We start from the raw sequence: 14,579 nt of genomic DNA, 5'->3' as shown, positions 1-14,579 counted from the left end.
ACCAAAAGTTCAGTTTTGCATCCTTGGAAGGAATAAAAGTAAAAAAAAATATGGGTTGGGAACACAGCAAGATGTAAAGAGCTCAACTACAGAGGGAATGAGGAGGGCGAAATTAGCCGCAAAAATGCCATGGCGTGGTTTGATCGGTTTGCGCGTACTGGCTTCAGCATGGTCAATATTTCTTAAGCATCTTGCATACTACTACCGTCCAATTCCTCTTTGTCCAAGTTAGGGACAGTCTATGCTGTTCGCCAGGTGTGAGTTCTCTGCTACTCGATAGTAATAAGATTCAGAGAGCAGAGAGTTGGGGAAATTTTCAGATGGCAGAAGTGAGAATTCAGTAATACCAAAAACAGCACAGGTAGCATATATTCAGAGGATCAATTGCAACAGCAGATAGAACAGGAGAATTCAGATCTGAACGATTGCATATTTAGCCAGCCCTACAGAAATCACAGATACAATGTCACCCTTGCTGCGCCAATCTAAGAACAGAAGCACTGCTCATCTAACTAACCAAAAGACTGTTCATCTTGTCCATGAGAAATGGAATGAAGCAACACAGGCTAGGCTATGGGTGCGGGCGGCTACTCCTTGGCGGCGGGGGCCTTCTTCTTGGGGGACTTGGTGGCCGTCTTCTTCTTGGGCGACTTGGCCTCCTTCTCGGCGGCGGCGGGGGACTTCTTCGGGAGAAGAACAGAGTTGATGTTGGGGATGACACCGCCGTGGGCGATGGTGACGCCGGCGAGCAGCCTTCCGAGCTCCTGGTCGTTGCGGACGGCGAGCAGCAGGTGGCGCGGGATGATGCGGCTCTTCTTGTTGTCCTTGGCCGCGTTGCCGGCAAGCTCCAGCAGCTACACCATCAGAAACGAAATCTGTAAGTTAACCGTCGAGCACGGAAGAACAGCGCAGCAAAACGGAGTCTCGAGGACGGGGAACGTCGGTATTCACCTCGGCAGCGAGGTACTCGAGGACGGCGGCGAGGTAGACGGGGGCGCCGGAGCCGACGCGCTGGGCGTAACGGCCCTTCTTGAGGTAACGCCCGATGCGGCCGACGGGGAACTGGAGCCCGGCCTTGACGGACCTGGTCACCGCCTTCTTCCTGTCGCCGCCCTTCCTCCCGGCCATCTTCTTGCTTGCTACTTCTCCGGCGAACTGGAAGCTGCGCGAGATGCGGGGATCGGAATGCGCACTGCTGTCTGAGTTGGGTTGGTGGGTTGGGACTCAAGCGAGAGCGCGGCTTTTGTAGGGGAGGTGCGGGCGTCGTGGGACGGCGGCAGAGGGGGGCGATCCGCGTGATGTGCGTGGCTGCCGTTGGATCTGTGAGGCGTGGGCGGCGGGGATTGGTTTGCGGATGCGATCCGGGTGAGGGTCTGATTGGCCAATCACAGCGCAGGGATTTGCATAGTGAGGAATTTTTGTTTTTTAACACGTGATGGTTTTCTTGTTTTGCATCGTTTCCGCTATTATCTTGCACCCAATTGATTCTCCACCTAGATAAATCTGCTTATACATATACGTATATAATCGTTGTTTTGCTAGGACAGGTTTTGTTGCCTGCATTAGGCCCATCCAGGCCCCGCCCGGGGTGAAAATGGATCTTTTGGTAGCCTACATTCACTGTTTGGCACGCATAGCACGAACCGCAAAGCACCTCTGAGCCAGGCCCGGTGGAACGGCGGAATCAGTCGTTTTTTGCAAGCCATGCTCGAGCGATGCAGGGGAGGGAAACGTCGCGTCGCGCCGCGTGGGGAAGGGAGATGGCGGGAGCGATGGCGCGTCTCCGAAAAAGCGGCAGGACGAATTGGAGTCACCGCTCGCAGATTCGGTCGCCCTATATATCGAGGGTGACCACGGCGGCAAAACTCATGCCGCCATTTTTCCCCTCTCCAGCTTTCCTCCGGCGCGGATCGAGTCCGACGGCGAGGTAAGCGGCGTAACAACTCTGGCGACCGGTTGACTACGACGGTGGGTCCTCCTCCTCCTCTCTCACGTGCCAGACGCCTCCTTCGCATATTTTGCTAGCCTCTTCGGTATCGTGCATTGCCCATTCTCACCTCGAGGATCGGTGCGAACTTTGTTGGTGCATCGTGTGACGTGATCCAAATCCACCAATCCTAGTCCGATCATCACATGAGATGAGGTGGTTTCGATGGTGAACATGTCCATGTTGATCATATCTACTATATGACTCATGTTTGACCTTTCGGTCTCCTGTGTTCCGAGGCCATGTTTGTACATGCTAAGCTCGTCAAGTTTAACCCAACTATTCCGCATGTGTAAAACTGGCTTACACCCGTTGTATGAGAACATAGAGTCTATCACACCCGATAATCATAAGGTGATTCGAAACGACGAACTTTAACAACGGTGCATACTTGGGGAGAACACAATTTTATCTTGAAAATTTTAGTGGGGGGTCATCTTATAATGCTACCGTCGTCCTAAGCAAAATAAGATGCATAAAAGGATAAACATCACATGTAAATCATATAAGTGACATGATATTATCATCAACATCTTGTGCTTTTGATCTCCATCTCCAAAGCACCGTCGTGATCTCCGTCGTCACCGGCATGACACCTTGATCTCTATCATCATGATCTCCATCACCGTGTCATCATGTGACGATCGCACCAGCTATTGCTTCTACAATTATTGCAACTCATAGCGATAAAGTAAAGCAAACAACACAAATAAATTAAAACACAACCCTATGGCTCCTACCAGTTACCGTACTCATCGACATGCAAGTCGTGATAACTATTACAAAACATGATCATCTCATACATCACATATATCACGTCTTTGCCATATCACATCACAACATGCCCACCGAACCAAGTTAGACGTCCTCTACTTTGTTGTTGCAAGTTTTACATGGCTGTTATGGGCAACTAGCAAGAACCTTCTTACCTATGCAAAGCCACAACTCTGATATTCAAGTTGCCTTTTAACCTTCTACAAGGACCGCCTGTGTCAAATCTAATTCAACTAAAGTAGGAGAGACAGACACCCGACAACAACCTTTATGCAAACAAGTCGCATGTCAGTCGCTGGAACCGGTCTCTTGTACGTGGACAAGTAAGGTTGGTTTGGGCCCTTCATCGCACAATACCGCCGAATAAAAATAATACTAAGGAGGTAATCAATCTGAACATCAACACTCACAAACACTTTGTGTTCAACTCGTGAATATCATCTACGCATAGACCTAGCTCATGATGCCACTCTTGGAGAACGTTGAATGGGAAATAAAAAATCACCTACACACACGGAAGATCTATCCATGGAGATGCATAGCTACGAGAGGGGAGTGTATATACATACCCTTATAGATCGCTAAGCGGAAGCGTATATAACGCGGTTGATGTAGTCGTACGTCTTTGATACCTGTGATTTGCGTTGGGTTTTCCGTGAAGATGAATGGGTAATTGCATCCCAATACGGGTAAGTATTTTCGTGAGTTATGAAACCAATGTTTATCAAACCAATGCGGGCAAGAGGGTTGTCAATCCCCTTGATTTGGTTATTTGCAAGCGAATGAGGTGTGCAAATAATTGTAGATTGCAAAATAAAGTAAAAGACAAATAAGGGCAGCAAGGTAAAGATAAATTTTGTGAATATATAAGTGAATAGACCCACGGGCTATAGTGTTTCCTAATGGCATCTCTCATGAAGGGAGCATACGGTGGGTGACAAATTACTGCTCGGCAATTGACAAAAAAGTGGATAGTTATGCGATGTTCATGGCAATGATCATGTGTATATATGCATCACGTCCATCAACAAATAGGATGATTCCTGTCTGCACCTACTACTATTGCTCCACTTCAAGAGCACTTCTATGCTTGCCTCTCTACGTATTAAGTTCATGATGAACAGGGTAATGCTTGATGAACGATGACATGATGTAGACAAAGTAACTCAATCAATATGAATAAACCCCATCGTTTAATCCTTAGTAGCAACAACACAAAGACGTATCTTGTCACCTTCTGGCACCGGGATATAGAAACCCATCAGGTTAACCCACTACAATGCACCCATCTCACTAGAGAAATATCAAGCTACTTGGCCAAAGCAATTCAATAGATCGGAGAGATTTACGAATCTATGATGATCATGCAAATAAGAATCATAATAATTAGACAAGACTCAAATATTTTTCATGGATAATCTGAACATAAACCCATAATTCATCGATCCCAACAAACACACCATACAAAAGAATTATAGTGAATTGATCAAAGCGAAGATGCGATGACCATTGTATTGAAGATCAAGAGTGAGATAGCGAGATAGCCATCTAGGTACTAACTACGGACCCGTAGGTATGTGGTGAACTACTCACACATCATCGCAAGGGCAGCAAGGTTGATGAAGAGGCCCTCCATGATTGATCACCCCTCCGTCAGGGTGCCGGAATGGAGCTCCATATGGGATCGTCGTGGAACAGAAACTTGCAATGGTAGAATAAGTGTTCGTGATGTTCCTTAGGTTTCTTGGAATATATGTGAATTTATAGGCCAGAGAACGGAGGTAGAGGGGCCACCTGGGAGGGACAAGCCATCAGGGCACGCCCACCCTCCTGCTCGCGCCTTGTCAGCTTGTGCCTCCCTCCCGTGGCTTCTGGTCTTCTCCTGAGGCTTCCATGTCTTCTTTTGGTTCAGAAAAATCATAAAAATATTTTGGGGCAATTGGACTTCGTCTGGTACTATAAACCTGAAAGCAAAAAACACGCAAAAACAGCAACTGATATTGGCACTGTGTCAATAGGTTAGTGATCAAGAATAATATAAATTCATAAATTTTTACTCAAAAAGTATCCTATAATGATAATATGATATCATGGAACAGAAAAATGTTATAGATACATTGGAGACATATCAATGGTTAGTCGGACCTCTCGTCGTACTCACCGGAGCGGGTGCGGTCGGCACCTTCCCTGACCATGTCCAAGAAGTAGAAGGTAGAAGTAGATAGCTTGGTGATTGCATCGGTCACGTTGGTGCGGACGGACATCAACGGGATGGATCTGCTGGAGGTCTTCTTCTAGCGGAGGATTCAACCCGTTGAGGCCACGACCCATCCCATGTGGATGTATGAGGGGCCGAGTGACTGTAGGCAAAATCACCCGGAGGATCTCGAGGCGAAGGAGCTGGAGGAAAATATCATGGCCATCACCTAAGCGCGTGACAACCCTCGGAGGACCAACTTGGTGCCCTCTTTCTCCATGGATCAACCGACTGAGGTAATCTGAAGTACGGTTCACCCGATTAACTCCATTGTTGTTGTTTATCTGATGTTTGACTGGAACTTATCCTTTTCACTCGATAGAGCTTCACAATGATGATCAACTTGGTGTCGGTAGTCGACCACGCGCTCCTCAACCTGACAAGTGATACTGAGCGCCAATATGGCTCAAAAGGTGAGGGCGATGACGACGAGGATTCCGAGGAGGGCCACAACGACTCGGGTGATGGGGACTAGGGGAAGGCCTCCCCATCCGAGGACGTCCCAGTTGAGACCCGCTCCAAGGTGCACCAAGCCGACTGTGTCAGTCGTCCCGACCCGAAACTCAAAGTGAGGGCGGAGTGACCCCGCGACATTGCGTGAAAAGGCTACCAAGCATCCCAAGACGTCGACTTACAAACATCGGAAGGCCGTGATATTTGTGATCTACGTTGTGTTTTCCATGAAGAGGAATGGGTAATCGCAAGACAATGCGGGTAAGTATTTCCCTCTATTAAGAAACCAAGGTTTATTGAACCAATAGGAATATCAATCCTCAACCGTATTCAGCGAGTGCACACAAAAGAACAAACAACTTGCACCCAACGCGGTCAAGAGGGTTGTCAATCCCCTTGATCTCGTTATTTGCAAGAAAATGGGGTGTGTAGATAATTGTCACTTGCAAAATAAAATAAAAGACAAATAATAACAACGAGGAAATTATAAGTTTTTTGAATATATAAGTGAATAGACCCGGGGGCATAGTGTTCTCTAGTGGCCCCTCTCATGAAAGAAACATATGGTGGGTGAAGAAATTATTGTCGGGCAATTGATAGAATAACGTATATTTATGCGATTTTTCACGGCAATGATCATGCGTATATAGGCACCGTGTCCATCAGAAAATAGTCCAACTCCTGCCTGCACCTACTACTATTACTCCACCCATCGACCGCTATTGAGCATGCATCTAGAGTATTAAGTAAAACATAGTGATGCTTGGAGAAGGTGACATGATGTAGACAAACTAAACTCAACCAATATGAATAAACCCCATCATTTTATCCTTAGTGGAAGCAACACAAAGACGCAACTTGTCCCCTTTTGTCACTGGGATATAGAAACTCGCCAGGTTGAACCCACTACAACGCACACCTACCAGTGAAGAAATATCAAACTACTTGGCCCAGGAAATTCAATATATTTACGAAGCTATGATGATCATGCAAATAAGGATCATAAAACTCATAGAAGACTCAAATATTTTTCTTGAATAATCTCAACATATACCCACAATTCATCGGATCCCAACAAACGCACTATACAAAAAATTACATCGGATAGGTCAAAGCAAAGATGTGATGGTCATTGTATTGAAGATCAAGAGAGAGAGAGAGAGATCTAGATACTAACTACTGACCCGTTGGTTTGTGGTGAGCTACTCACGCATCATCACGAGGGCAACACGGTTAATGAAGGTGGGATGCATAGCATCCCCAAGATTATATGCTAGACACTTCCTGTAATATTTACTTTGGGTGCCTTGGGCATCCCCAAGCTTGAGCTTTTGTATCTAGTTCAATCCTCTCATATCCCGGTTTCACCTAAGTCTCAAAAACAACATCCACACAAATCTTGAAAAGAACTCGTGAGATAGGTTAGTACACATAAGAATAAATCAACACTTCATGTACTGCCAAGACAAGTTGCATAATAATTTTCAAACATTAGGTATTGTATACTATAATTTCCTTAATGTATATCTACCAATATAATCCATGAAAACTCTAGCATAAGCAGATAACAAAACTTTGACAACAATTTGTCCAAACTGAATAGTCTGTAGCAATCTATTTAAAATAAGATATATCGATAGTGTTGAAGACGAATGAGGGGATGCCTACCGGGGCATCCCCAAGCTTAGACGCTTGAGTATTCCTTTATATTACCTTGGTTGGCCTTCCCCAAGATTAGGTTCTTGCTGATTCTTATTCTCCTTATATCGGTATCTCACCCAAAACTTGAAACTTCAATCACACAAAACTTAACGGAACTTTGTGTGATGGGTTAGTGTAATAAAGATAGACCATTTACTTAGGTATTGTCAAGACAAGATTCATAACTGTTCTCACAAAATACCTATTGTGTTCTATCATTCCCATAATTTATATCACTCAATTAAGCTATGGAAACACTAAAACAAGCAAACTATGCATGCAATACAGAATCTGTGAAAAACAGAACAATATGTGAATGAATGAATGAATACCATACTTCCCTGACTAAAAATTCTGAAACTTTAGGACAACGCGGATAATTTGCATATGAAAACTGTGTAAAAATTTCTGAAGTTTTTGACTCTCCAGTAAAACCAGAGAAATTTTGCACTCGGCGTAAAACTTTCTATTTTTGCACAGAATCAAACAAACAAGTATCCACACTATACCAAAGGCTTTACTTGGCACTTTATTGTAATAAAAGACGCAAAACATGATTACTATAGTAGCTTAATCATGTGAACACGCAAAAACAGTAGGTAGAAGTATTGGGTTGTCTCACAACAAGAGATTTTCTTTAATGCCTATTAGCTAGGCATGATGATTTCAATGACGCTCACATAAAAGTAATGAATTGAAACACAATGGTAGCATGATGAATCATATGACATGCACCTTAAAGTCCAACCATCTTCCTATACATAGGGATTTTGTGAGAGAAAAATTTATGGGAGCAAGAATCAACCATCATAGGAATGCAAAACAAGCATGACTTCAAAACTTTGAACACATAGGGAGGAAACTTGATGTTATTGCAATTCCTACAAGCATATGTTCCTCCCTCATAATAATTTTCAGTAGAATCATGAAGAAATTCCACAATATAATTATTATATAATTCATTATTTTCATGATGCACAAGTATATAATTTTTATTATTACCCACACAAGAAAAATTCGTATCATTCATAGTAGTGGGAGCAAACTCAACAAAATAACTATCATGAGATACTTGATTGATATAATCCATGTGAAAATTAAAATCACGATGAAAAGTTCATGGTTATCCTTATTCTTTATATCATAAATATCATCACAATGGTCATCATAGATAGGAGGCATGATTTCATCATAATAAATTTTCTCATCAAAACTTGGGGGACTAAAAACAACATCTTCATCAAACATAGAATCCCCAAGCTTGTGGCTTTGCATATCATTAGCATCATGGTTATTCAGAGAATTCATACCAAAAATATTGCTATCATTCTCATCATTCAAGGATTTCACATTAAGCATTTTCATAAATTCTCCCTCTAGCAATTGAACACAATTTTCCTATCCATCATTTTCATGGAAGGTATTATAGAGACGAAGCCAATGAGGCAACCTAAATTCCATTTTTTATAGTTTTCTTTTATAAAACAAAAGTAGTGAAAAACAAGAAACTAAAATATTTAATTGCAATATCTAAATATATACCTTCAAGCACTCACCTCCCCAGCAACGGCGCTAGAAAAGAGTTTGATGTCTACTACACAACTTTATTCTTGTAGACTATGTTGGGCCTCCAAGCGCAGAGTTTTGTAGGACGATAACAATTTTCCCTCAAGTGGATGACCTAAGGTTTATCAATCCATGGTAGGTGTAGGATGAACATGGTCTCTCTCAAACAACCATGCAATCAAATACAAAAAATCTCTTGTGTCCCCAACACACCCAATACAATGAAAATTTTATAGGTACACTAGTTCGACGAAGAGATGGTGATACAAGTGTAGTATGGATAGTTGATATAGGTTTTTGTAATCTAAAAATATATAACAAGCAAGATAGCAAGTGTAAAACAGCGAGCAAAATGTTGTATAAATGCTTGGTAATAAGGCATTGGGTTCATACTTTCACTAGTGCAATCTCTCAACAATGCTAACATAGTAGAATCATATGATCACCCCTCAACGTGCAACAAAGAATCACTCCAAAGTTCCTATCTAGCGGAGAACAATAAGATGAAATTGGTGTAGGTAGTAGAACCACCTCAAAGTTATTCTTTCTTATCAATATTTTGAGATATTCCTATAAGTCTCACAAATAGCCCTATAGTTCATACTAGAATAACACCCATGATGCATATCAATCAACCCTAATGTCATCTAGATACTCCAATGTCACCTCAAGTATCCGTGGGTAAATTATGCGACATGCATCAAACAATTTCAGAGCTATCATATTCAATCCAACACAACGAACTTCAAGGAGCACCCCAAGATTTCTATCGGAGAACATAATGTGAAAACATGCAATCAACCCCTATGCATAGATCCCCAAGGTCACCGAAATCCGCAAGTTGATGCCATAACATATATCAAGTGAATCACTTGAATACTCACTCCCTGCTGATTTGCGTTGGTTTCCATCCAAGCTTAAAGGGTGATGTAGCACAGCGACGACAAGTATGTCCCTCAGTTATGAAACCAAGGTATCAATCGAGTAGGAAGATCAACAAGACTATGTAAGCGGTACGTGCACACATATAAAAAATCCATGCAACCCAACGCATATAGGGGTTTTCAATCCCTCGTGTGTAAAGTAAAAGGATAGATTGATAGATGCAAATAAAGTGATAGAAAATGAAATGCAACAAGGTATTTTTAGTTTTTTGATAAAATAGATCTAAAAATAAAATAGCAAATAAAATGGAAACACGAATAGAAAATAGATGATGTAAAATCGACCCAAGGGTCGTAGGTTCCACTAGTGGCTTCTTTCGAGAATCAACAAATGGTGGGTAGACAAATTACTGTTGAGCAATTGATAGAACATCGAATAATTATGACGACATCCAAGACAATGATCATGTACATAGGCATCACAACCAAGACAAGTAGACTGACTTCTACTTGCACCTACTACTATTACTCCACACATCGACCGCTATCCAGCATGCATCTAGTGTATTAAGTTCATGGAGAAATGGAATAAGGCTTTAAGGACGATGACATGATGCAGACAAGATCTATTCATGTAGGAATAGACCCCATCGTTTTGTCCTTAATAACAATGATACATGCGTGTCATGTTTGTTTCTGTCACTGAGATTGACCACCGCAAGATCGAACGCATCAGAAAGCACCTCTACCCATTGCAAGATAAAAAAATCAAGTTGGCCTGACAAAACCCAAATATCGGAGAAGAAGTACGAGGCTATAATAATCAAGCATGAATATAATTTCATAGACCTGATCATAAACTCACAATTCATCGTATCCCAACAAACACACCGCAAAAGAAAGAGTTACATCAAATAGATCTCCAAGAGACCATTGTACTAAGAAGCAAAGCGAGAGACAAAGCCATCTAGCTACTGCCCACGGACCCGTAGGTCTGATATGAACTGCTCATGCATCATCGGGGGAGCATCAATGAGGATGATGGACCCTTGCGTGATCGTGTTCCTCTCCGGAACGGGCTCTAGATTGTATTTCATGGCTTATGGAACTTGCGGTGACTGAAACGATTTTTTGTTGACTCCTCTAGGTTTTTTGGAATATTGGGATATTTATAGAGCTCAGAGGCGGTGGAGGAGGCTCCAGAGGGCCCCAATAGCCACCAGGCCATGCTAGGGCCTTGGGCGCACCCTCGTGCCTAGTGGGCCACATGGGCCTCCTCTCGTGATCATCCATGGTCCCCAAGTTTCCTTCTGGTCCAAAAAAATCTTCGTAAACTTTCGTAGGATTTGGACTTCATCTCATATGGATTTTTTGTGAAGGAAAAAAAGCAAAAAAACAACAAGTGGCACTGGGCACTATGTCAATAGGTTAGTCCCAAAAAATGATGTAAAGTTGCTATAAAATGATCATAAAACATCCAAGAATGATAACATAACAGCATGGAACAATAAAAAATTATAGATACGTTGGAGATGTATCTGTTGGGGAAAGTCGCATGGGAAACAAAAATTTTCCTACGCGCACAAAGACCTATCATGGTGATGTCCATCTACGAGAGGGGATTTCCGATCTACGTACCCTCGCAGATCGCACAGCAGAAGTGTTATTGAACGCGGTTGATGTAGTGGAACGTCCTCACATCCCTCGATCCGCCCCGCGAACCGTCCCACGAACCGTCCCACAATCCGTCCCACGATCCGCTCCGATCTAGTGCCGAACGGACGGCACCTCCGCGTTCAGCACACGTACAGCTCGACAATGATCTCGGCCTTCTTGATCCAGCAAGAGATACGGAGAGGTAGATGAGTTCTCCGGCAGCATGACGGCGCTCCGGAGGTTGGTGGTGATCTAATCTCAGCAGGGCTCCGCCCGAGCTCCGCGGAAACGCGATCTAGAGGAAAAACCGTGCAGGTATGTGGTCGGGCTGCCGTGGCAAAAGTTGTTTCAAATCAGCCCTAATACCTCAGTATATATAGGAGGGAGAGGGAGGGAAGAGGCAGCCTCAAACCCTCAAGGTTTGGCCGAAATTGGAGGTGGAGGAGTCCTACTCCAATCCTACTTGGAGTAGGATTCCACCTTCCCACTTGGAAACTCTTTCCACCTTGTGTTTTTTCCTTCTCAAACCTTATGGGCCTTAGTGGGAACTTATTCCAGCCCACTAGGGGCTGGTTTATCTCTTCCCATAGCCCATGAGACCCCATGGGGCGTGACACCCCTCCCGATGGTCCCCGGCACCCCTCCCGGCACTCCCGGTACACTACCAATGAGCCCGAAACTTTTCCGGTGACCAAAACAGGACTTCCTATATATCAATCTTTACCTCCGGACCATTCCGGAGCTCCTCGTGACGTCCTGGATCTCATACGGGACTCCGAACAACATTCGGTAACCAACCATATAACTCAAATACGCATAAAAGCACGTCGAACCTTAAGTGTGCAGACCCTGCGGGTTCAAGAACTATGTAGACATGACCCGAGTGACTCCTCGGTCAATATCCAATAGCGGGACCTGGATGCCCATATTGGATCCTACATATTCTCCGAAGATCTTATCGGTTGAACCTCAGTGTCAAGGATTCATATAATCCCGTATGTCATTCCCTTTGTCCTTCGGTATGTTACTTGCCCGAGATTCGATCGTCAGTATCCGCATACCTATTTCAATCTCGTTTACCGGCAAGTCTCTTTACTCGTTCCGTAATACAATATCCCGCAACTTACACTAAGTCACATTGCTTGCAAGGCTTGTGTGTGATGTTGTATTACCGAGTGGGCTCCGAGATACCTCTCCGTCACACGGAGTGACAAATCCCAGTCTCGATCCATACTAACTCAACGAACACCTTCGGAGATACCTGTAGAGCATCTTTATAGTCACCCAGTTACGTTGCGACGTTTGATACACACAAAGCATTCCTCCGGTGTCAGTGAGTTATATGATCTCATGGTCATAGGAACAAATACTTGACACGCAGAAAACAGTAGCAACAAAATGACACGATCAACATGCTACATCTATTAGTTTGGGTCTAGTCCATCACATGATTCTCCTAATGATGTGATCCCGTTATCAAGTGACAACACTTGCCTATGGTCAGGAAACCTTGACCATCTTTGATCAACGAGCTAGTCAACTAGAGGCTTACTAGGGACAGTGTTTTGTCTATGTATCCACACATGCACTGTGTTTCCAATCAATACAATTATAGCATGGATAATAAACGATTATCATGAACAAAGAAATATAATAATAACTAATTTATTATTGCCTCTAGGGCATATTTCCAACAGTCTCCCACTTGCACTAGAGTCAATAATCTAGTTCACATCACCATGTGATTCCAACGAATCCAACACCCATATAGTTATGGGGTCTGATCACGTCTTGCTCGTGAAAGAGGTTTTAGTCAACGGTTCTGGAACTTTCAGATCCGTGCGATCTTTACAAATATTTATGTCATCTTATAGATGTTGCTATTACGTGCTATTCGGAAATGCTCCAAATATCTACTCTACTATACGAATCCGTTTCACTACTCATAGTTATTCGGATTAGTGTCAAAGCTTGCATCGACGTAACCCTTTACGACGAACTCTTTAACCACCTCCATAATCGAGAAAAATTCCTTAGTCTATTTAGTTGCCAAGGATAAGTTTGACCGCTGATCAGTGATTCAATCCTGGATCACTCTGTGTACCTCTTAACAGACTTGCTGCAATGCACACATCAGGTGCGGTACTCAGCATGGCATACTTTAGAGTCTATGGCTAAGGCATAGAAGACGACCTTCGTCTATTGTCTTTATTCTGCCGTGGTCGGGTTTTGAGTCTTACTCAAATTCACACCTTACAACGCAACCAAGAACTCCTTCCTTGCTGATCCATTTTTGAACTCCTTCAAAAACTTGTCAAGGCATGCATCTTGTTGAAACTTCTATCAAGCGCTTTCGATCTATCTCCATAGATCTTTGATGCTCAACATTCAAGTAGCGCAATCCAGGTATTCCTTTGAAAACTCCTTTCAAACAACCTTGTATGCTCTACAGAAATTCTACATTACTTCTGATCCTACAATATGTCAACCACATATACTTATCAGAAATTCTATAGTGCTCCCACTCACTTCTTTGGAAATACAAGTTTCTCATAAACCTTGTACAAACCCAAAATCCTTGATCATCTCATCAAAGTGTATATTCCAACTCCGAGATGCTTGCACGTGTCCATTTAAGGATCGCTGGAGCTTGCATACTTGCTAGTATCTTTAGGATCGACAAAACCTCATGGTTGTATCTCATACAATGTTTGCTCAAGGAAACCGTCGAGGAAACAATGTTTTGACATCCTACATGCAATATTTCATAAATAATGCAGCAACTACTAACATAATTCTAACAGACTTTTAGCATCGCTACGAGTGAGAAAGTCTCATCATAGTCAACTGTTTGATCTTGTCGGAAACATCTTTGCGACAAGTCGAGCTTTTCTTAATAGTGACTTATCACTATCATCGTCTGTCTTCCTTTTAAAGATCCATCCTTAATCAATAGTCCTATGACCATCAAGTAGTTCTTCCAAAGTCTACACTTTGTTTTCATACATGGATCCTCTCTCGGATTTCATGGCTTCCAGCCATTTGTCGGAATCTGGGCCCACCATTGCTTTCACCATAACTCGTAGGTTCACTGTTGCTCAACAACATGATCTCCAAGACAGGGTTACCGTACCACTCTGTAGTAGTACGCGACCTTGTCAACCTACGAGGCTTGTAGTAACTTGATCCGATGCTCGATGATCACCATCATCAGCTTTCACTTCAATTGGTGTAGGCGCCACAAGAACAACTTCCTGCGCCCTGCTACACACTGGTCGAAGTGATGGTTCAATAACCTCAT

The 14,579-nt window shown here is 43.2% G+C and overlaps 1 protein-coding gene across 1 annotated transcript; it reads right to left on the bottom strand.

Annotated features, from left to right (window-relative positions):
- Positions 1-410: 410 nt before the first annotated feature.
- Positions 411-1,221, bottom strand: LOC123402968 (histone H2A.1-like). The gene is made up of 2 exons (XM_045096942.1): positions 952-1,221; positions 411-854 (listed from the first exon to the last, which is right to left on the bottom strand). Exons 1-2 carry the CDS (start codon positions 1,126-1,128, stop codon positions 588-590), a joined length of 444 nt encoding a protein of 147 aa, XP_044952877.1. The 5' UTR covers positions 1,129-1,221; the 3' UTR covers positions 411-587.
- Positions 1,222-14,579: the final 13,358 nt, after the last annotated feature.

The sequence above is a fragment of the Hordeum vulgare genome, chromosome 6H (genome assembly GCF_904849725.1).
Source record: "Hordeum vulgare subsp. vulgare chromosome 6H, MorexV3_pseudomolecules_assembly, whole genome shotgun sequence".
NCBI classification, from domain to species: Eukaryota; Viridiplantae; Streptophyta; class Magnoliopsida; order Poales; family Poaceae; genus Hordeum; species Hordeum vulgare.
The sequence above is the reverse complement of the archived record's forward strand: the minus strand, read 5'-3'. Positions and strand labels throughout refer to the sequence as shown.